The following is a 22,336-nucleotide window of genomic DNA, read 5'->3' as shown; positions in this document are numbered from 1 at the left end:
GTCCCCCTCCTGCCCATCCTCTGACGTGCACACTTCCTGCCCTCTCACTCTTGTTTTGTCCTGCCCTAGGCCTCCCTCCCATCTGGGAACACGGGAGGAGCAGGCTTCCGCTGTCCTGGGCCCTGGGGTCCTGGAGTCGGGCTCAGATGAAGGGGGTCCCCCACTCCGGGGACTCAAGAGACTCTATAATCCTGGCTGGGCAGCCAGCAGCACCCTCTTGGGGCCCAGGTAGTACAGGGGTGGCCATCCTGTGCCTCCACAGCTGTCCTGCACCATCTGTCACCCATCCACCCACCGCCGCCGCTGCCCGTGCCACCTGACCCTCCATTCCATCCACATCAGCGCTGGTGCCTAACGCAGCTTCTGTCCTCTGGGGGTGCTGGGCTGGGGCAGGAGAGGGGCCAGGCCAGCTGAGGAGGGTGGGGGCCGGCTGACTCACGAGCTCACCCCTTCTCGGCACAGGCAGGGCCCGCACCCACGTCCTGCACAGGACATTCAGGAGGTGCTGAGTGGCCTGGACAGGGTGTTGCAGGGCGAGTGGGCCACCTGGCCAGCGGTCCATGCCGGCGCCACAGCCGAGGGCGGTCAGGGCTAGAGCTAGGACTCCTGCCCAGACACCGCCGACACCGGCTGACTGTGGCCTCCTGCCTCCAGGCTCCCGCTTGGCTGCCGGTGTGCCCGACACGCCCACCCGCCTGGTGTTCTCAGCCCTGGGACCCACGTCTCTGAAAGTGAGCTGGCGGGAGCCGCAGTGCGAGCGAGCGCTGCAGGGCTACAGCGTGGAGTACCAGCTGCTGAATGGCGGTGAGGCACGGCTGCCGCCGGGCTGACACACGGGGACACCCGACTGTCAGGAATCCACCCAAGTCCCTTGAACACTAATGCTCCCCCCACCACCCACCTTTCCGAGAGAGTCTCGCTCTTCTAAGACTCCCACTGCCTCTCCTGATGAGACCTCATCCACCTCCCTAGGCCTCTCTCCAAATCATTCCCACGGCTAGGTTTTACCTAACAAGGCCTCACCGGCCTAGGGACCCAGGGCCTCTGCTGGCCTATGAGATGTCTTTTCAGGAGTCGGGAAGTGGCACTTCCGCGGGCAGACACACTCGCGGCAGCATGCCCTGGGCCCATAAACAGCCAACATACACAGATGGGATTTCAGGTTCCACTCATCCCTTGTATAGCGTACAACCTGAACAACCCAACCGTACTATACAAGGCTGACCCCACCTGTACCCAAGCCACAGCTAATGCTGGGTGGGTGGTGGCTAGACCTTGACAGTAGCCTAGGGAAGGGGTGGGATCAGGCTGGGGATAGGAATGAGGAATGCTGCTGCACTGCTACCTGCCTCCATCCCCACCCAGGTGAGCTGCACCAGCTTAACATCCCCAACCCCAGCCAGACTTCGGTGGTGCTGGAAGACCTCCTGCCCAACCACTCCTACGTGTTCCGCGTGCGGGCCCAGAGCCAGGAAGGCTGGGGCCCAGAGCGCGAGGGTGTCATCACTATCGAGTCACAGGTGCACCCACAGAGCCCTCTCTGCCCCCTACCGGGTGAGTTACCCCCCCACCCTGACAGTGGTCCCCCCATCTTGTACCCACAAACCCACCGACACCCTTCCTCTGCTGTCCCCAGGCTCTGCCTTCACTTTGAGCACGCCCAACGCCCCGGGCCCGCTGGTGTTCACCGCCCTGAGCCCGGACTCTCTGCAGTTGAGCTGGGAGCGGCCGCGCAGGCCTGATGGCGACATCCTCGGCTACCTGGTGACTTGTGAGATGGCCCACGGAGGAGGTGCTGCCCGCCCCAGGGTCAGGGGGACCAGGGGAAGGGTGGAGAGGGAGCCACCAAGGCTAAAGGCATCTTCCCTGCCCAGAGCCAGCCACCACGTTCCTGGTGGATGGCGACAGCCCCGAGAGCCGGCTGACGGTGCCAGGCCTCAGCGAGAACGTGCCCTACAAGTTCAAGGTGCAGGCCAAGACCACCCAAGGTTTCGGGCCGGAGCGTGAAGGCATCATCACCATCGAGTCCCAGGCTGGAGGTAGGCTGCTTCACCCCTTCTCTGGCCACACCTTCTCCTGGCACCACGCTCTGACTGGCCCCTCTGCCCACTCCAGGCCCCTTCCCACAGCTGGGCAGCCACTCGGGGCTCTTCCAGCACCCAATGCCAGGAGAGTACAGCATCACCACCACCCACTCCAGCACCACTGAGCCCGTCCTACTGGGTGAGTTGCCCGGCGGGGGCTCCTGGCTCTCCCGGGGGAGCACAGCGCCAACAGAGGAAAGGGGGTTGGGGACCCAGGTGGACCCTTCAACACCTCTTCCCCTACAGACGGATTGACCCTGGGGTCCCCGCACTTGGAAGCCCATGGCTCCCTCACCCGGCAAGTGACACAGGAGTTTGTGAGCCGGACACTGACCACCAGTGGAACCCTCAGCACCCACATGGACCAACAGTTCTTTCAGACCTGAGCCCCCGACCCCCACCTCCTCTCCCTGGCGCTGCCTCAGCTACTCCATCCTTGGACCCCTGGCGACCAGCCCACCCGCATGCTGATCACAGGGCTGGTGCCTCTGGCCACAGAGCAGGGGGTAGGTGTCCTCTGGGAGGCACGAAGTGGTCCCGGAAGGCCCTTCAGCTGCCCTCCTACCCTGGGCCCAAGCCCATTTGTAACCAAAGAGCTAGGACCAGCATGACAAGGTTCCAGCTTTGTTCTGCACTTAATAAAAGATTTTGCTACTGCTGAGCTCTGCCCTGTCCATGTTTCTGGGGCCTGCCCAGAGCAGGGGAGCAGTTCTTATACACACCTTTCTCTGATGCCCAAGCACACATCCACCTCTGGAGACAGGCAGGTATCAGAGCCAGAGGTAATACAAGTTTATTGAGCACCCAGGTTGGAGGGCAGGCCTGCCATGGGCCGGCCTGGGAGGGCCTCACAGGCACAGCACCTGGGCGCCGTCGGCCGCCTGGGAAAGGTAGAAGGTGGCGGTCCCGCTGTACTGCCCCTGTAGGAGGGACGGGTGGGGTGGGGTCTGAGCACAGCACGGCCCTAGGAACCCATCTCTCCTGCTCCCCCCAGTCTCTGGCACCTACCCACCTGGATGTGCTGCATCACTAGGGAAGCGGCAGAGGCCTCCAGCAGGGTCACCGTGCAGCCACCAAAGCCACCGCCTGTCATGCGGCTGCCATAAACCCCGGGCGCAGAGAGCGCAGCCTCCACCAGCTGATCCAGCTCGGGGCAGCTCACCTCATAGTCATCCCTGCAGAGAGGACATGGGGGGAGGCGGGAGGCCTTGAACCAACCCTATCCGGCACAGGGGACAGCCTGTGACCAGGAGGTGCTGGGCACCCGGGGATCTCACCTGAGCGAGTTGTGACTCTCCACCATGAGGCGGCCGAAGGCTCTGTAGTCGCCACGGCTCAGGGCGGCTGCTGCCTGGGCTGTGCGCTGGATCTCGCCCACCACGTGCCGCGCCCGCCGGAAGGCCTCCCCGCTCATCAGCTCCCTGCCAGCTGGGGCGGAAAAGGAGTCAGCAGACCCACCATCCACCGCCTCTGGGCCCCTGTGGACGTGGAGGAGGGGCACGATGGCTCCAGGGCGCTGGCTGGGGGGGGGCGGGGGCATCTCCAGTCTGAGACCTGGTTCTGACCAAGCTGTGGGTAGAACCTCGGGTTGGTGACCAAGGTTTCAGAGCCTCCCCTCCTCGATTAGAAAAGGGGACACCCGCCTCATTTGGCGCACAGGGAAGGCTGAGCAGACACATGGAGTGCCCCCAGCAGGGCGCCTGGCACACAGTGGGGGCTCGATAAACAGCAGTTTGAGCCCCAGACTCAGTGCTTCCATGGTGTGTGGGACACAGTGCTGCCTTCAAGAGGCCAAGACAGAACAGGAAGGAAAAGTCCTGCTGGTGTTTTTGCTGGAGTTAACAGCGAACCCTCCGAGGGCCAGGGCTCCGGAGATGGGATACAGACCTGGTCTCCCTGGGGCACCCCAGGGAACCAGCAAGCTGTCCCACTAACGCTGAAGCCGGCATAGCAAGCTGAGTCGCTAATGGCAGCCCCGAGCGCTTAGGACTTTACAACTTGACTCTGGGCGCCAGAGAGGTTTTGGGAACAGGGGAGGCGTGGAGCTGAGCTCTAGTTGACGAAAGTGACTGCCTTGCGCAGGGGGCCCTGCTGGGAGAAGCCAGCGCCGGGAGATGGCAGCTGTTAAAACAGTCAGAGACCAAGAGAGGCCGGGTGTGGGGAGGAAGGAAAGGCGGGCAGGGAGGACTCAGTGTCCTGAAGTTTCAGACAGCAGCGACAAGGGTGAGGAAATAACAGAAAAGGGGAAGTCAAAAGGAGAGGCGTCCAGGGGCTTCCCTGGTGGCGCAGTGGTTGAGAGTCCGCCTGCCAATGCAGGGGACACAGGTTCAAGCCCTGGTCCTGGAAGGTCCCACATGCCGCGGAGCAACTAAGCCCACGCACCACAATTACTGAGCCTGCGCTCTAGAGCCCGCGAGCCACAACTACTGAGCCTGCACTCCTAGAGACCGTGAGCCACAACTACTGAAGCCCGCATACCTAGATCCTGTGCACCACAACAAGAGACGCCACCGCAGTGAGAAGCCCGAGCACCACAATGAATAGTAGCCCCCACTCACCACAACTGGAGAAAACCTGCGTGCAGCAACGAAGACCCAATGCAGCCAAAAATAAAAACAAACAAACAAACAAAAAAAACAACCCATCACAGGGACTTCCCTGGCGGCGCAGTGGTTAAGAATCCACCTGCCAATGCAGGGGACAAGGGTTTGAGCCCTGGTCCAGGAAGATCCCACATGCCGTGGAGCAACTAAGCCCATGCATCACAACTACTGAGCCTGTGCTCTAGAGCCCGCAAGCCACAATTACTGAGCCTGCACGCCACAACTACTGAAGCCCACACACCTAGAGCCCGTGCTCCACAATGAGAAGCCACCGCAATGAGAAGTACGCACACCGCAACAAAGAGTAGCCCCCGCTCGTCACAACTAGAGAAAGCCTGTGTGCAGCAACAAAGACCCAACGCAGCCAAAAATAAATAAATTTATATAAAAAAAAATCCATCACAGTGTTAGGTACGATTACCAGGAAATGGTTAAGTAAATTACAGTGCACCTAGATGCTGAAATGCTATGTAGCTTTAAAAAGCCATGTTGATGACAGGCCTTTCATGACATAGAGAAGGGCTCTGAGATAATGTTAAGTAAAAAAAAAAAAGGGCAGGTGGCAACACTGCGTATACTCAACCTTGAGAATACAGATGTTGAAACTAACATAACATTGTAAGTCAGGGATATTTCAATTAAAAATTTTAAAACTGGGACTTCCCTGGTGGTACAGTGGTTAAGAATCCACCTGCCAATGCAAGGGACACGGGTTCGAGCCCTGGTCCGGGAAGATCCCACATGCCGCAGAGCAACTAAGTCCGTGCGCCACAACTACTGAGCCTGCGCTCTAGAGCCTGCGAGCCACAACTACTGAAGTCCACGTGCCACAGCTACTGAAGCCTGCACACCTAGAGCCCGCGCTCCACAAGATAAGCCACCGCAATGAGAAGTACGCACACCACAACGAAGAGTAGCTCCCGCTCGCCACAACTACTGAAGCCCATGCACAGCAACGAAGACCCAATGCAGGACTTTCCTGGTGGCACAGTGGTTGAGAGTCCGCCTGCCGATGCAGGGGACACAGGTTCATGCCCCGGTCCGGGAAGATCCCACATGCGGCGGAGCGGCTGTGCCCGTGAGCCATGGCCGCTGAGCCTGCGCGTCCAGAGTCTGTTGCTCCGCAACGGGAGAGGCCACAACAGTGAGAGGCCCGCATACCACACACACACAAAAAATGCAGCCAAAAAGAAAAAAAAAAATGCTAATAGTGGCTATCTCTGGGTAGTGATCTTATAGCTTATTATTTTCTTCTTTGTACTTTTTTTTTTTTTGGCTGCGTCTTCATTGCTGCACACGGGCTTTCTCTAGTTGTGGCGAGCAGGGGCTACTCTTCATTGTGGTGTGCGGGCTCCTCATGGTGGCTTCTCTTGTTGCGGAGCACGGGCTCTGGGCACTCAGGCTTCAGTAGTTGTGGCACATGGGCTCTAGAGCGCAGGCTCAGTAGTTGTGGCTCACAGGCTTAGCTGCTCTGCGGCATGTGGGATCTTCCCGGACCAGGGCTCGAACCCGTGTCCCCTGCATTGGCAGGCGGATTCTTAACCACTGCACCACCAGGAAAGTCCTCTTCTTTGTACTTTTCTGTATTTTCCATGGTGGATACTTAATCCTCACATTAGAAAAAACAATATGGAGATTTCAAGCAGTCCTAAGTCAGCAGTGTTGGGGGAGTGGGCAGAGCTTGGCAGAGGTCCCTGGAGGTGAGGGGATGTACATCCGGGTCAAAGCCACAGCGAGAGCCCAGCAGCGCCCCTCACCCCAGGGTGCCCAGCCACCTCCAGGACACAGCGCACCCAGCCAGCTCTCACCCTCCAGCTCCTCCAGCTGCACCTCACGAAGGCTCTCCTTGCCCAGCGCCCGGGCCACTTCTTCACACTGGCGCCGCCGCAGGGGATACTCGCTGGAGCCCAATGAGTGGCGGATGTTGGAGTTGGTGATGAGCACAGCCAGCTTGGGATCCAACAACGGCACCAGGCTTGTCTCCAGGGACCTGGGATGGAGATGGAGCCAGGAAGATGACAAGGCCAAGTGTCTGTTTGCCGCACATGTTTCATCCAGGAGCTCTCCTACGAGGTGGGAGGGGACAAGGGGAGCCCCTGACCTGCAGTCAATGAGCAGCGCGTGGCCTTTCTGCCCCAGCAGTGCGATGAGCTGGTCCATGATGCCACAGGGCACCCCTGCAAAGCTGTGCTCAGCCCGCTGACACACCTGGGCCCGGGCGGCTATTGTCCCCGAGTCTGCAGCACAGGGCAAGGTGGGAAGGCTGGGGCCCAGGAGGGGGCACTAGGGGTGGGAGGGTGGGAGCAGCCCCCAGTGTGTCCAGTGATACTCCAGGGAGATTCCCCACCCACTCCCCCAAAGCCACAATTGGGGTAGGAAGCTCTGATCACAGGACCTCAGGGAAGGAGGGCTGCGTTGGGAGCTGGTGTCTAGGAGGTACCTGGGCAGAGCTGCTGCAGGAAGGTATACGTGGCCACTTCCAGGGATGCTGAGCTGGACAGCCCACCCCCCAGGGGCACTGAGCTGACCACCACTGCACTGAAGCCAGGGAGGGGGGCAGCTGCAGGAGAAAGAATGGATGACGGTAAGACGGGCCATCTGGGAGGATGAGCACAAGAAGGGCATGTATCCTGGTACAAAGGAGGCAACCGCCTGGCAGCTTCCGGGGAAATGTGTCTCAACTGTCAGAGGCCACCGACCTGTGGGGCCAAGGGGTCCGCCGCCCTGCATCCTCCTACCCTGACGTTCCTGGGACACAGACTCCTAGTTCTCCTGGTTCAGGGCTCTGGAGACCAACGGGCTGGGGTTTGAACCCTGGCTCCTCCAATCATGTCATGGGCAACGCAGGGCAAGTTCTAGAACCTCTGGGGGCATCAGTCCCCTCACCTGTACAATGGGGATGCTCCACGCTGCATGCCTACCCCACAGTGGATTAGATGAGCTAATGAGCTTCGTGGCTGAGAGACAGGAATTTGACCCAGGCCTGGGCCCCATACCTGGGTAGTGCTGAATCACTCCCTTGACGTAGTTGGCCCAGTGGGGGGCCCCAGGCTCCAGTGGCCGCTGGGTTGTGGGCAGGGGAAACTGCAGCCGACGGGGCTCGTCGGCATCCTCAGAGGTGGTGAGGAGGGAGATAAGCCCATCTGCCCGGGGGCTGCCCACCAGCACAGTCCCAAGCTCCAGCGCCTGGCGGAAGAAACAAATAGTATGCAAAACTTCCACTACCAAGGGGCCAGGGACAGACAAGGAGGCGACCTCCAGGCTCAACGTGAAGGGAATGGGGAGTGTCTCAGGGAAGAGCCTGCATGTCCATCTGGCCTTGGGGGGCTTGGGTCCCACCCCATAGGTCTTCAGGGGCAGGGCCAGTGCAGTGGGAGTGCAGACCTGGACTCTGCCCTAAGCGTGGGCTCCTGGCTGTGGGTCAATAGGAAAACAGAATCAGACGAGCTCTTTCTGATGCCTTCCCATTTTGGAAGATGCACAGTGGGATGGACATGGCCCCAGGCTAAGGCAGCTCCACCTCAGCTGTGTGACCTTGAGCAGATCACTAGCCCTCTCTGTGCCTCCATTCCCTCCTCTGCGAACTGAACGGGCTGGACCAGGAGGCTTAGGGCTACTTCGCCTCGGTTTACAGTTGGGCCCCGTTCCGCATCCCCCCACAATCTGAGGTGGCTCCCAAAGAGATGGCGAGGATCAGCGGCCCATAGCCTACTTCCTCGCGGATTCCCCGTTTCCTCCCTTCCAACGTGTGAAATGCCCCGTCCTAGGGTCTCCCACGTGCTCGTCCCCCACACTCGGCTGGAGTAAAAGTTCGGAGCGGCCCGCCCAACAGTGCAAGCGGGGAGATGGCGCCTCCCCCGCAGCCCCTCACCATGGGCAGCACCAGGCCCTGGTTGTAGTCCGTGTGCTCCCCGATGAGGTTGACGCGGCCCGGGGCCGACACGGCCAGCTCGGGCTCGGCCCCGAACTCCTCCAGGAAGGCTCTCCGGGCCTTGGCCAGCAGCTCCCCGGGTTGGCGCTGCTCGGAAGCGGCCATGACACTCACCCTGCGGCTCTGCCGGGCGCAGTCGGGTCGGCTCGGGATGCTCGGGGCGGAGCCGCGCTGCGTCGGCTCACACAGCTGCACGCACCGCCCCAAATCGGGCCGCGCTGGCCCCGCCCCGCCCGCGGTTCCGGCCCAATCCACCAGCTGGGCGCGCGGGGCGGGCTGGCGGCGGGCTTTCCAAAGAAGTGCTGGGCGCCCAGCGGGGCGGGTATTGGCCGGCCCCGGACACCTGAGCTGCTCTTTCCTGGCCCTGGTGCCCCTCTCTGTGTCCACACCCATCCACCCAGCCACCTACCCCAGCCGGAGCAATAGCGCTGGCCTCCAACACCTGGGTTTCCCAAAAGGATCTCCTAGGTCCTAAAGTCCTGCAACCGTGAGAGGTCACCAGCCTCTGATCATAAATCTGTCAGAGGGCCGCCAGACAATCAGTGTAAATAGAAATAAGGAAAGCCAAGTTTGGTGGAGTCACTTTCTACAGGCTTCTTTTCTACAGTGGACCTGCTGGCCCAGCTCCTAGCAATGGAGGAGTAGGGAGGGTGGAGATGGACAGCAGTGGGCCCAGCCCCTCCTGGAAGGACCCACCCAGCTGCCAAGGTAGGTTGGTCTGTTGGCCCCAGCAGGTGCTTTCTCAGCCTGGAACCTTGGTCCCAGGGCCTGGTGCCCAGAGTCTTGACACTAGCCACGTCCTCTCTCACCAGCCTGCATCCTAAACCTTCAAGCTGTCCCCAACTCCTCACTGGATGCCTGTCCACAGTTGGCCACCCCATATGAAATCTTGGAGGGGAAAGGCTGAAATGTAAGCAGACTCTTCGGGATTAGAGTGGGGGTTTTGTGGAGGGTTGCAGCCAGGGTAGCTTGGGGTCTGCTCAGGGGGTTGCCCCAAGAACATTCAAAAGTCAGCTCTGAAAACTCCTAGAAGTAAACATAAGTTTAAACCTTTGGGACCTTGGCTTAGTCAATGGTTTTTTAGATATGACACCAAAAGCACAAGCAACAAAAGAAAAATACGTAAATTGTACTTCATCAAAATAAAATACTTTTGTGCATCTAAGGACCACCCCATCAAGAAAGTGAAAAGACAACCCACAGAATGGAAGAAAATATTTGCAAATCATATTTAAGGGACTTGTATCAAGAATGTATAAAGAGGGCTTCCCTGGTGGCGCAGTGGTTAAGAATCCGCCTGCCAATGCAGGGGACACGGATTCGAGCCCTGGTCCTGGAAGATCCCACATGCCGCGGAGCAACTAAGCCCGTGTGCCACAACTACTGAGCCTGTGCTCTAGCGCCCTCGAGCCACAACTACTGAGCCCACGTGCCACAACTACTGAAGCCCCCGTGCCTAGAGCCTGTGCTCCGCAACAAGAGAAGCCACCGCAGTGAGAAGCCCGCGCACTGCAATGAAGAGTAGCCCCCGCTCGCTGCAACGAGAGAAAAGCAACAAAGCAGCAACAAAGACCCAAAGCAGCCAGAAACAATAAATAAATTTAAAAAAAAAAGAATGTATAAAGAGGGACTTCCCTGGTGGTGCAGTGGCTAAGAATCCGCCCGCCAATGCAGGGGACACGGGTTCAAGTCCTGGTCTGGGAAGATCCCACACACCGCGGAGCAGCTAAGCCCGTGCAGCTAAGCCCTAAATAAATTTTTTAAAAAAGAAAGAAGAACGTATAAAGAGCTCTTACAAGTCAACGGTAAAAAGGACAACTTAAAAATGGGCAGAAAGACTAAATATAAGGCTTGGGGATCAATAAAGAAAAGGCTTAAAAGCTTGAAACAAATGGGCAAAAGATTTGAACATTTTTCCAGAGAAGATATGAAAAGATGCTCAACATCATTAGTCATTAGGAGAATGCAAATCAAAACCACAATGAGGGGCTTTCCTGGTGGTACAGTCGTTAAGAATCCACCTGCCAATGCAGGGGACACGGGTTCGAGCCCTGGTCCAGGAAGATCCCACATGTCATGGAGCAACTAAGCCCATGCGCCACAACTACTGAGCCCATGTGCCACAACTACTGAAGCCCGTGTGCTTAGAGCCTGTGCTCCGCAACAAGAGAAGCCACCACAATGAGAAGCCCACACACTGCAACAAAGGGTAGCCCCCGCTCGCTGCAACTAGAGAAAGCCAGCCAACAAAGACCCAACGCAGCCAAGAAATAAACAAATTAATTAAAAAAAACAACCCACAATGAGGTAGTACTTCACATCCATTAAGATGGCTTAAGTTAAAAAAAAAAAAAAAGACAGAAAATAGCAAGTGTTGGTGAGGATGTGGTGAAATCAAAACCCTCATTCACTGCTGCTGGGAATGTAAAACAATTAAGCAGTTCCACAAAATGTTAACCATAGAGTTATCGTATGACTCAGCAATTCCACTCCTAAATGTACACTCGAGAGAAAAAATATATCCACACAAAAACTTGTACATTAATGTGCATAGCAGCACTATTCACATTAGCCCAAAGGTGGAAGCAATCCAAAAGGGAAAAATGAATAAACAAAATGTGGCCTATACAAGGGAATATTATTCCGCCATAAAAAGAATGAAGTTCTGATACCTGCTACAACATGGATGAGCCTTGAAAACATAGTAAATGAAGGAAGCCAGTCACAAAAGACTACAAATTGTATGATCCTATCCAGATGAAACGTCCAGAATAGGCAAATCTATAAAGATAGAAAGTACATTAGTGGCTGCTTGGGGCTGAGGGCAATGGGAGAATAAAAGGGTGTTAGGAAAGAGTACCAAGTTCCCTTTGTGGTGACGAAAATGTTCTAAAATTGACAGTGGTGATGATTATCCATATCTGTGAATATACTGAAACCACTGAATTACACACTTTAAATGGGCCTTTTGAGCACTCCTCAGTAAAGCATTTTTTGGCACAGGCAAAATAAAACAAGACAAAACGGTGAGTGGCCCTTGGGGCTGGTTGAAATGGAATTAAACTCACAAACCATGCCTCCCCACGAGGCAATGACTGGAGAAGCCTCCCCGACTCTGCGCATCATTTACCCACCTCAGCTTTGATGTCCAACAGCTCTGAGCCCAAATCTTTGCCCTTACTATTGTGTGATCTTGGTCAGATGACTTAACCCCTCTGAGCCTCAGTTTCTCATCTGTAAAGTGGGGCTAGTGTGTTTCCTTCCTAACAGACTGTTTCAAAAGGAAGTGAATGAGGTCATCTTCATAGAGTGCCCAGCCCTGCCTCTGGCACTTGGTAAGCACAGAATAAATGTTTACTATTATTATCAATCATCCATTAATACAACAGACATTGTTGGACTCTCCAGCAGGCAGTGGGCCAGATAAAAAGCCTTGGGCTCTGATAGGGAGGCAGTCTCAATCTGACCCTCGCCCCACCCTGACTGAGATAAATGCTCTGACAAAGGAATAAAGAGCTTTCTGGGAATTCTGATCACTAGGCAGCCCACACCCCTGTTTATTTCCATTGTTTCATTTTGATTGAAAACACCCCCTTTGATCCATCTTCATCGTTTGTATGTTTCAGTTGTTCTTGGAAAACCTGATTTGACCCAAGGGCAGGTGCTCCTGATGGCTCACTCTGGACTCTGAAACACTGATTTCATTTGGGAGACCTGTTTACTCTCAGTGTTTGAATCCCATCTAGCATGTTACATAAAATTTGTTCAGAAGAAAGTCTGCCTCTGACCTTGGACCCTCCATCCCATTTCCTGGCCAGATGTCACAAGACTGGGGGGAAGGTGGCACCTTAAAGGGGACACTGTCACCCAAAGTCTGTCCTCTGATCTGCTGGCCAAAAAAACTTACTTGTATCAGAGGAACCAGAGCCAACTGTCACACAGGACTGAGGTGTCATGATAGAATTCTCAGTAATAGCCCCCACAGGGACAAATTATCCAGTGGTGGGAATACCACCCGTGCCAGCTGAGTGCCCAGTGGCCTAGGCAAGCTGTTTGTCCAGGTCATGGCAAGACCGGGCCCACCACTGAGGACGGGTGTCCCAGAGGCAGCTCTTCTCTCCCAGAGTCCGTGTTTGTCCCCACGCTCAGTTCTTAGCCCTTGGGCCCTCCCTGCTGGACCCAGTCTTTCTTCATGCAGTGAAGGTCTGTGTGCTTCATGCAGCTCTGGCCTCTCCGCTGCAGTTAAAGACTGGTTTCCTGATGGGACTTGGATCCATATCTCCCAAGCTAATATCTACAGTCTCTGAAAATGTTTGCTCTCAGCAGATGGCTCATGCTTTCACTCATTCTGGGAGGTTCTTTTTGTTGTTCCCAGGGGGTTAACCTATCTCCTGATTTGGGCCCCCTTTGCCCTTCTGCTACATTAATGATAACAGCTTCTGTAATATTGATAACACTAATATCAAGCTTGTGGTAAACCCTGGTATCAGGGCTGAGATGCAGCCTGCAGGACAGCACTGGTTGTTCACTACCAGTGCCTGTTCTGATTGGTCAGTGCTCTGGACTTCTGTTTTAAAGGCACCAGACTTTGCACACATGGTTTCATTAAATCCTTACAAGCCTATTGGGTAGACACTGGTTTTATTCCCATTTTACAGATGAGGAAAAGAAGCACAAATGGGTTAAGGAACTCATCCAAGTAGGACAGCTGGGCCTTGAACCTGGGTCTGTCTGACACTGAGATTGGTTGTACTGCAACCACCCTGTCCCCAGGAGCACTCTGACCTGCCGCAGCCTCTGCTTACTGAAGTATTAAAATCCAAAGCTCAGCCTCATAGCAAGGAACAGGAGGGGCAGCTGCTCTCCTGGACCCCTGGAGCCCCAGTTCCTACATGGAACCCTCCCAATTTGGAAGCCAGGCCAGTAACCAAAGCTCCTGGGAACCTGACTGATTCTTTGCCACCCATGCCAGAAGCAGATCCAGCCAGATGCGCTGTGGGGCTGCCAGGGCCTTGGGTTGGCCAGCAAACACGCCTGGAGTCTGTGCTGTGTGCCAGGCACGACTCCAGAGGCAGACCAGTCTCAGGTCTTGCCTTTGGAGCACCGGGAGCTTCTTGTCCATCCCCGGCCTCAGATGCCCCGCTAAGAGGCGCCAGCTGCAGGCCTCGTCTTTATTTGGTACCCCCACTGTGTCCCTGAAGTTCCTGCCCTCTAGGCTGACGACCACCCTGCTGATGGCTAGGCAGGGAGCAAATCCAGACTCACAAGATGCAGCTGCAGCTGTCTCTCCCTGCACCTCGCCCTAGGCACAGCAGCTGGCAGGTCTCCAGCCCACTGTGGGTGGGCAGGAGGACTGAGGCTGGTCAAAGGCAGGGCACTGAGGAGGGAGAGGCCCTCGGACTGTCACAGGACCCTCAGGTTCATGAAGGCTGGGCCTTGGACCCAACCCCATCCCGTCCCCTCTGCTGATGCTCTTGGCTCAATGCCAGGCAGTGAGGCGCGTATGGGAAAGGTCCTGGAGCCTAGTGTGTCCGACAGAGAGGGTGGGAAGGGAGTAGAGGTTAACGGAGCCTGGGCGTCATCTCCCTGTGGACGTGTGCAGTCCCTCACATACCCCTCAGCCAGAGGCGGCCAGCCCGAAGCCTGCAGCCCACCAGCCTCCCTTCCCCAGAGCCCTTCTTGCCACCAGTACTGGTGAATTGGAGATGGCCTTCTTCCTTTCAGCCCACTCTCCCTTCCACTGTGTATATTCCCAGAACTGCAGATCCCTGAAGGGGGGCTGGTAGCTGCCAGAGAGAAGACCCCAGACCCTGACTGCCCAACCACACCCCTCTGCGCCCCTTTCCAGACCCCATGTGGCCTTTTAGCTCCTCCAAGAGTCACGGCCTCACTGAAGAGCTGCCCCGCCGCCCCCCGCCTTGCTTCCCTAGCTGGGGTGTAGGGGAGTGTCTGCGGAACCTCTTAGCTTCTTTCTCAGGAAGGGCAATGAGGTAGGTGGAATGGGGGTGGAGGGTCCCTGGCTGGACACTGGACATAGTGCTCAGGTGAGGACACCAGGACAGGCTGGGGACACATCACACACAAGTCTCATGACTCTGCTTGGAACAATGCTGATTGTCGGGGTGGGATTCCCTCACTGCCAGGGGCAGCTGAGCAGTAGGCAGAACAGGGAGCAGGCACCTCTCCACCCACCCCAGGAGGGAGGACAGCAGCCTCTGATCCCTGCTCACAGCACACCCTCTGTGAATATGCGCAAAGCTGTCCCAGCTGCACCCACCCACCTCGGCCCACAGCCTTGCTCATCCCCCAGACCTGCCGACCCAAAGGGGTCAGGGGGCCAAAAGGCCGGCCACCTGGCCAAAGACATCAGCCTTCTCTCTGAGCAGGCTGCAGGGATTTGGGTTAGCAACCTGAGCAAGGATCAGTTCTTCCTTCCTTCCTTCCTCCAGGCTTGCCTTCAGGAAGGCAGGTGGAAGGCTGCCTGCTTGTGCTGGAGTTGCTGGCCAGATGCCAGGCCCAGCTCGATGGAATGGCCTGGGCTGGTGACACCCCTGAGGAACGCCTACAGAGGCAGGTGTGACCGCCAATGGGTTGAGGGAAGGAAGAGACTGTGGAGCTCAGAGCACATTGAGCTCAGCTGTGTTCTTATATCAGCGCCCAAGGTGGGGCCCAGGGAAATATGCTGTGACTGCTGTGGTGAGGTGACTGTGAAGGGATGGGGAGGTAGGGGTGAGGACTGGATGCCCAGGGTGGAGGCTCAAGGCTCTTGGGCCTAGCCTACCCAGTGAGACGACCGCTACAGAAGGTGTGCTGAAAACTACACCTCCCCCTTCTCCGTGGCAGGGTAGGTTGGCCACAGGCCTGAGGAACTGATCCCTGACCTTCTGCTGTTGCTCCCATAGGCAGGCTGGCCCTTGCCTGCAGAACCTTAAGGGCAAGCCCTGGAGTTTCCTGCTGATCCAATGGCAGACAGCTGACTAGACTGTGTCCACCCTCTGCAGCCCAACCTGAAAGTGTTCCAGAAGGGGCCCGCTTTCCTACTGAGGCAGAGCCCAGCCCCAACACCTGACACCAAGCAAGGAACAGTGCTTGCAAGGAACCAGGGAGGGGGAGCCCCCAGACACAACCATCGGGGAGAGCTGAGGAATGCACTCCCCCCCCACCCCCAACTACCAGCTGAGTCAGAAGGCAAGGCTTCCTGGACATTCCCCCACAAAACTTTGTGAGAGAAAAACATGATCATCCAAATGAAGAGCATTAACAAGATGAGCAAGTCTCAACTTTAAAAACTTTATTTTTGTCTCACCCGTCAACAGCACAGGTTGCCTTCATCAGCTCCAATTTTTGCTTTTCTCCTCAGACTTCTGTTCTACCATCTTAACCCATGGATATTATAACATGTGGGCAGTTCCCTAGAACCAGAAAATATTTCTGCCTGTCGGCTTAAAAATTAAAAGTATGGAAGTGTAAGTTGCACTATTTTAGCAGATTCCAAGCTGCCCAGTAAAATCCTACCTTGGGATGCAGACTTCGTGAGAAAGTCTGTCACCTACTCTAGCTCGAGTGGTAACTCAAGGAGACGCAGCACCATAGCCGTTTCTCTACTTGTGTTTGTAACTCCCACTCCACACCACATTCCACTGGCTAGGATTTCAATGTCCTTCACAAGAACAATGCAAGTAAATCGTCAGAACTGGTTCCAGAACTCGTTATGATGGACCTTCCAGGAAACCAGTTCGTTATACTGTATCAGATTTCGACCCCTCATGAAAAGCCCACTGAACCACCAAGATTCCCAACCCTAATCTGCCTTGCCTCTTCCCAGTCCTAAACCCTCCAACCCTAAACGTGAAACTAGTCCGAAAGACTTCCTACAGCTACCGACTTCAAATTATACAGAATTCTTTTGTCTGATAGGTGCGGTTCTTGTGCCCATGTCCCGCTGATATACTATGCTTCACTGGTGGCCATCATTGGTCGAGAACACTAGTTTCATACTGAAAAGGCGGCTTAGACTAAAGATTCTATACCTGTGGGCTTGTCTTAAAATAACTCACTGTATGAAGAGATCTATAAACGTGCTTCACAAACAGGTTCAGGAACAGACGCCAAATTTGAGTCCTGGAATTTCAAAGAAGTTTACTTTCCTTCACAACAGAGGGGCGGGGGGGAGAATCATATTAATACAATCTTAAGCCCACACTGCATATACAGCTGTCATGGCATTTTTATAGAGCAGAGAGCTGTTTACATGCTTTGTAGAAATATTTCTGCAAATAAATGCTTCCTTTGTCTACCAAGCAAAACCTGAAATAAACTTAAAAGGACCTAGATAAAAGATGTATTAAGCTTTCAACATTCAATTTAGGTTTTTGACACTCAGTTGGATAAACAAGTTTATTTGTAAATTTAGTCAACATACATAATTGACCTAAAAACTTCAATAGAAGAATAAGTTTGAAAACCACTTGGAAAGCATCTCTATGAAGTGATTTTTCCCAGGACCTTATACCAGATGACACCATTTTAACTGGCAGGTTCCATGAGCTGAAGCTGTGTGTCCCTCCCCCACAGCAAGTTTACCCTAAGGGTTATTATAATACAAACTCCACAAGGAAAAGAAGTTCGGTATTGTTCCCTCCTCGCAGAGAAAACCTCACCCTAGTTATGAGACCAACCACAACACAAAGCAAAGCTGCACTATTGTATCACTAACAGATGATGCTGGTGTCAACAGCTCGTATTACAGTCTGGAGCCCTTATAAATAAATCCCCCCGTTAGTGTCTGCATTATCAGCTAGAGGGTTAGTTCACGTGTGGTAGAATGAGGACTTATGCAAGGTATGATGCGCAAAGCATCTTACTACGTACGAAAAACAAGTGCAGTCTAGTTAGGAGAAAACCAACCGGACTCTGTTACACACACCTTAATGACAAGACTCCCCACCACATGTGAATGTAAAACATTTAATTTAAAAATGTTGACACTACAATATATAAAATAGCTATTATAAATGCACATAGTGTATTCTATAGCTGCCAGGTTTACTTTTTTTTTTTTTAATAAGGAAACTGTAAGTTACACTGTGGTTAAGACTTGTATCTTCACCCTTGAAAAAGCCCACATTCTATCACAGTGATGTATGGTCAGACTTAACAGCCCCAATTGTTAAACACTTGGATCAAGTCATAACCAGTTTTATTGCAAAAGGACCCTGTACACATTTATCAATTCTAGTACCTTAATAGCTACCCAACAAGTCATTAACATACAGAAACATGCATCATGAGAAGCAAGAAATATCACCCATCCCTTCTGCATATTAGCAACTTGTCACTCCTGAGCAACAGTGCTCACATCACTGAGGTCTGTGAACAGTCAGTCACTTTTCGCATTCATCCTGAGTGAAAGATGGAATGACTTAAGTACAAATGCAACATATTATAAACAATTTCTTACAAAAAAAGTCACAAATTAAACCAAAGTATTTTACAGAATTTACTACAAAACACCATAAAAACTGCCTTCACTTAAGCTCTCTCTCCCCGTATCCGGCGAGCCAACTGGATGTCTTTGGGCATGATGGTGACTCTCTTAGCGTGGATGGCACACAGATTAGTATCTTCAAATAAACCCACCAGGTACGCTTCACTAGCCTCCTGTTGAGGACAAGAACCACACTATTACTCTCTCCGAGGAGAACCGCGCGCAAGCCCTCCGCCCCTGCTACACGCAGCCTCGGCCGCCTCACCTGAAGCGCACCAATGGCGGCACTCTGGAACCTCAAGTCGGTTTTGAAATCCTGGGCGATCTCCCTCACCAACCTCTGGAAAGGCAGCTTCCGGATCAGAAGCTCGGTGGATTTCTGGTAACGACGGATTTCTCGAAGCGCAACGGTCCCGGGCCTGAAGCGAAGAGGAGGGCGTAAAGGGACACCGGTTAACCAAGAGCGCGGATCAAGCAGCAGGAAGCGTCCCGCTCGCGGCGCGCCGCCGAGTCATTGTTTTCCTGCCGCGCTGCCTACCTGTAGCGATGAGGTTTTTTCACCCCGCCGGTAGAGGGGGCGCTTTTCCTGGCCGCTTTAGTGGCCAGCTGTTTGCGGGGCGCTTTGCCACCCGTGGACTTACGAGCAGTCTGCTTGGTTCGGGCCATTTTCTTTCACCTGCGGAACAAATCCCTGACTCCGGGGCCGCGGCGCTCGCCTCCCGGGCTGCGGGGGGCGGGACGCCCGGCGCCCCTACCCTCCCGCCTCCTCCCACCCCAAGGCGGGCGGCAGATGGCCGAGGGCTGCCGCCTCCTCCCCCTCCCCTAATGACTCAGGCTGCAAGTAGCAGCAGCCTCCCCCGGGAGGGGGAGGGCGGGGAGGAGTCACTTCCCCTCCTCGACGGGCGGAGGCCCGGCTGCCCGGAACCCGGCGTCGGGACCTCTGAATCACCAGCGGGAAAGAGGCGGAGACATGGTTCCGGAACGAAGCCCCAAGGGAAAACCACCCGTCCCCACGCCGGCGCCAGCAAGCAGCCTGGGCAGCCCGCAGCAGCCGGCACTCGGCTCTCAACGGCCGCGGCCCGCGACATCAACGGCTGACAGGGCCTCATGTCACGCGTAAACCCAAGAACACTTACCCAATGCCTAAGTTCTACGCCGCTTCTCCGACAGCCCCGCCGCTCCTGCTGCCCAATGAAGAGCCGCAGTCGCCGAACTAACGGAAGAAGCTCCTCCGACTAACGACCAAACCGCTCTGCGTTCCAGGCCCCCCCTATGCCTCCGTTTTTATACTCACGCTTCACGCTGCGTCTCTGCGTAATAGGACCTTAATTTGCATACACCAACGACTTTTTCTATTGGCTGACGCTTTCGCCGACGCGCTGACATCCCCCGACACAAAGGCCGTGCTTCGGCCCCGTTCGCTGATTGGCGGACATCTAGACCACTGATTGGCTGTTAAAGTGGCCTAATGATTGGATAAATGGAAAGCGGAATGGACGAATCAGAGTTTAGCACTAAGCGGCTCTTCTGATTGGATAAAATGGAGCTATGTTTGGATCCTTCCCTTGGTTTCAAAGCTCTACAATAGAAAGTCAATGCAAATGAATTGCACTGGTCCCTATCAGGACTTAAAGAGTCGGGACGGGAAGGAACCTAACCTTATTTGCATCAAGCTAATACAATGCAGGAGGAGGAGAGGTTTCTTTAACGAAAATTTTGTAAATATTTTCCAATATATAAAAAAAATGTATTCCCTGTGATTACTTTTCAATGAAAAGGGAGTTCTTTTGTTTGGTGGGGAGGGGTAAATAATAGATACAAAAAACAAATGTCGATAAATTATTTTAGAAGTACTGTTTTGTATGTTATTAGACCATCACAAAATACTTTGTGATTTCAAAATGCTTAAACAAGAAGTAACCCACTAAGCAACATATTTTTAAAATTATGTAATTCAACTGAACTAAATGACTACAGCCAGAATGGGAATAGTCAGTTCTAAAACTGTATTTGCATGTCCATAAAGAGCAAACAAAAGACAACTAAATTAAATACGTTCACTTGTATTTAATGGTATATCCTGGAATGTGTTACTTGTGAAGAAACAGGACAAATGTATAAAAATGGTAATCCCTACCTTTGCCTAAATGTCTTGAGTGGATTTTAATATTTAGTTTTGCAGGTGACTCAGTTATATAAAATATCAAAGCAGGCTTAAGGTTAAGACCCGCCAAACAAAGCCCAGAAAATTGAAACAGAGCCTTGGGCATTCTACTCCGCAGTTCTTACTCTGGGTTCACCGAACTGATTTATTTATTCGTTGGCCGTGCCGTGCGGCATGTGGGATCTCAGGCTCCCGGTCAGGGATGGAACCCGCGCCCCCTGCGGTGGAAGTGCGGAGCCCTAACCACTGGAGGGCCAGGGAAGTCCCTCACCGAATATTTTAAATTATTAAAATAAAAAAGCAGCAAAACCAGGTACATATAGATTTCAACTCAGAGAATTATTATACATAAATACAAATACCTCAAAAATTTACTCCTGACACCAGAGTTCCCCCTCTCACCATCAATAGTGAGAAAAAAAATGCAGTTTGAAAAAGCAGCTATGGCAAAAAACACCTTTGACCCAACCTCTATTTCCAAATTCCTCTCGTTATTTCAGCCCTCTCAATCATAACACGCACAGTATGTATTTAATCATTATATATCTAAACTTTTATGTGATAATTCAATCAACTTTAGTTTTCTGCCTTCTGCTCAAAGTTTAGGGTAGGGGAAAAATTAAGCTGTTTCATTCATGCCAGACTGAGAAGACAAACCAAGATGCCCTGTTCTCAGAACCTGGGTAAAGCCGAGAAACAGGGCGCTGGTTACATCTCACATAAGAGGCTGTCAAATGTCCTGGGATGTAACAAGAAAAATACCCTGTCATCTTTTTTTGACTGCTCAGATGGCCTGGAGAAAGAATGGACTCCTGAATTAACACCCATTTTGTGTTCCAAGGCTTTTCTAGGAGATCCAGAACCCTGTCTGTCCCATGCTTTCTACGGGAGAAATAGTCTAGTTATCTGCCGCGCCCCCCCATCCCCGTCCCCAGTTTTGCTAATTACTACAGAGGAACTAAAACTGCTCCAGGAGAAACTAGGTATGAATTTACATGCGTTCATCCATTTAAGGATGATTAGTGGAAACAGTTTGTCCCTCTTACTTGGCCGTCTTATCGCTATGTTCTTCTTTTTCCTAAGTGGACGCAGGAGAGGAAAAGCAACACAGGAAATAGGGAACAACTGAAAATGTTAATACAGTCAAAACAATGCAAAACATGATGCAGCATGTAGGCTACTGTCCTAGTTCCTGTTCTGTCAGACTTGCTGAGTAACTTCGCACAAATTACTTAACCTCTCTGAGTTTTGGTTTCCTCTTCTGTAAATTAAGCAGTTTGGATGGTATCATCTCCCAATTCTACCAGTACACACTTATTCTGAAGCTCATGGTATACCCTTATTTAAAATCTAGCACTCTTAACTATATTTCTTCATTTAAATCACACTTGGGTATTTTGGGGATAACATATATGCCAATTATTTGGATTTAATAATAGGAGTAAAGCAATACACAACTTTTTTATCCTTTTGGAATTTTTCATCTTCAAATGCCCCTAGTGGTTAAACAACTGATTTGACATGTTTAAGAAATACCAGTTTCTCAACTTTGTAGGCTGACAATTTGGATTCTGATGGGAAGTTACTCATAACAAAATAAAATAGATATGTATCAGTCTTAAACATTAACTATTTTCCATTCACCCCACCCTGCTTCACCGGTAAGGTTATTCGTTATTCGGAATGTGTTTCTTTAATGAGATTAACATTAGTTAACGTTATCTAATAAAATGTAAATTAGTCTGTAAAACAATGGTTTTAAATAGATTCAATATGGAAAACAAAGTTAAATAACAAGTGTTAAAATATCTATGAAGAACTTCGCCCAGCTGGCGGGAAGCAGGGAGGAGACATTTTCACCAGTAGAAGCGCTGGCATCCGCCGCAGGGAACTGGAGTGGATTATAAATCGCACTCCCTACTCAAACCCAGGCCCTTCCTCTGGACACTGTGATGCTTCTCGACGCCCCTGCAACTTGCCAGTATACCTGAGACTATGCTAGACGGAGATTAAATTCGTCCTTGGCCCTTAATGTACTGGAAACAAGTTGGTCAAGCCAGGTGTCGA

The 22,336-nt window shown here is 53.1% G+C and overlaps 3 protein-coding genes across 17 annotated transcripts in view; 1 reads left to right on the top strand and 2 right to left on the bottom strand.

Annotated features, from left to right (window-relative positions):
• ITGB4 (integrin subunit beta 4) overlaps positions 1–2,745 on the top strand; it is a 30,817-nt gene extending 28,072 nt beyond the window's left edge. For 6 of the 10 annotated variants that reach the window (XM_089900046.1, XM_022589586.3, XM_089900044.1 and 3 more), the window contains 7 exons: positions 70–228; positions 655–804; positions 1,366–1,554; positions 1,637–1,792; positions 1,875–2,039; positions 2,116–2,223; positions 2,331–2,745. In XM_089900046.1, coding sequence (XP_089756172.1) covers positions 70–228; positions 655–804; positions 1,366–1,554; positions 1,637–1,792; positions 1,875–2,039; positions 2,116–2,223; positions 2,331–2,470 — 1,067 coding nt within the window. In that variant the 3' untranslated portion in view covers positions 2,471–2,745. Of the gene's footprint in view, positions 1–69; positions 229–654; positions 805–1,365; positions 1,555–1,636; positions 1,793–1,874; positions 2,040–2,115; positions 2,224–2,330 lie in introns of those variants that run through there. The other 4 variants (XM_089900052.1, XM_089900045.1, XM_089900050.1 and 1 more) reach the window with 3 other exon arrangements.
• On the bottom strand, positions 2,730–16,620 carry GALK1 (galactokinase 1). Of its 6 annotated transcripts, none has more exons than XM_089900105.1 (8): positions 8,733–16,620; positions 7,684–7,873; positions 7,128–7,247; positions 6,789–6,924; positions 6,496–6,677; positions 3,362–3,512; positions 3,093–3,259; positions 2,730–3,004 (listed from the first exon to the last, which is right to left on the bottom strand). In XM_089900105.1, exons 1-8 carry the CDS (start codon positions 9,009–9,011, stop codon positions 2,736–2,738), a joined length of 1,494 nt encoding a protein of 497 aa, XP_089756231.1. In that variant the 5' UTR covers positions 9,012–16,620; the 3' UTR covers positions 2,730–2,735. The 6 variants fall into 6 exon arrangements, with proteins under 6 accessions (XP_089756231.1, XP_022445298.1, XP_089756232.1 ...); XM_022589590.3 differs by lacking the exon at positions 8,733–16,620 and adding an exon at positions 8,559–8,724; XM_089900107.1 differs by having other exon boundaries at positions 2,855–3,004; positions 3,097–3,259.
• Positions 16,621–17,571: 951 nt separating this feature from the next.
• Positions 17,572–19,370, bottom strand: H3-3B (H3.3 histone B). The gene is made up of 4 exons (XM_022589585.3): positions 19,242–19,370; positions 18,644–18,781; positions 18,371–18,524; positions 17,572–18,278 (listed from the first exon to the last, which is right to left on the bottom strand). Exons 2-4 carry the CDS (start codon positions 18,769–18,771, stop codon positions 18,150–18,152), a joined length of 411 nt encoding a protein of 136 aa, XP_022445293.1. The 5' UTR covers positions 18,772–18,781; positions 19,242–19,370; the 3' UTR covers positions 17,572–18,149.
• Positions 19,371–22,336: the final 2,966 nt, after the last annotated feature.

The sequence above is a fragment of the Delphinapterus leucas genome, chromosome 19 (genome assembly GCF_059928025.1).
Source record: "Delphinapterus leucas isolate spDelLeu-1000000601 "Yukka" chromosome 19, BTC_Dleu_Yukka2, whole genome shotgun sequence".
NCBI classification, from domain to species: domain Eukaryota; kingdom Metazoa; phylum Chordata; class Mammalia; order Artiodactyla; family Monodontidae; genus Delphinapterus; species Delphinapterus leucas.
The sequence above is the reverse complement of the archived record's forward strand: the minus strand, read 5'-3'. Positions and strand labels throughout refer to the sequence as shown.

Bases quoted from the DNA above. Each gene is read 5' to 3' on its own strand.
- GALK1 (XM_089900105.1), bottom strand. From the start codon at position 9,011: ATGGGTGTGGACACAGAGAGGGGCACCAGGGCCAGGAAAGAGCAGCTC. The intron at 6,678-6,788 runs GTCAGGGGCTCC...TCTCCATCCCAG, and splicing joins GCGCTGCTCATTGACTGCAG to GTCCCTGGAGACAAGCCTGG. The intron at 3,513-6,495 runs GTGAGAGCTGGC...TTTCCGCCCCAG, and splicing joins GCAGCTGGAGGAGCTGGAGG to CTGGCAGGGAGCTGATGAGC.
- H3-3B (XM_022589585.3), bottom strand. From the start codon at position 18,771: ATGGCCCGAACCAAGCAGACTGCTCGTAAGTCCACGGGTGGCAAAGCG. The intron at 18,525-18,643 runs GTAGGCAGCGCG...TCTTCGCTTCAG, and splicing joins AAAAAACCTCATCGCTACAG to GCCCGGGACCGTTGCGCTTC. The intron at 18,279-18,370 runs GTGAGGCGGCCG...TGTCCTCAACAG, and splicing joins CCGCCATTGGTGCGCTTCAG to GAGGCTAGTGAAGCGTACCT.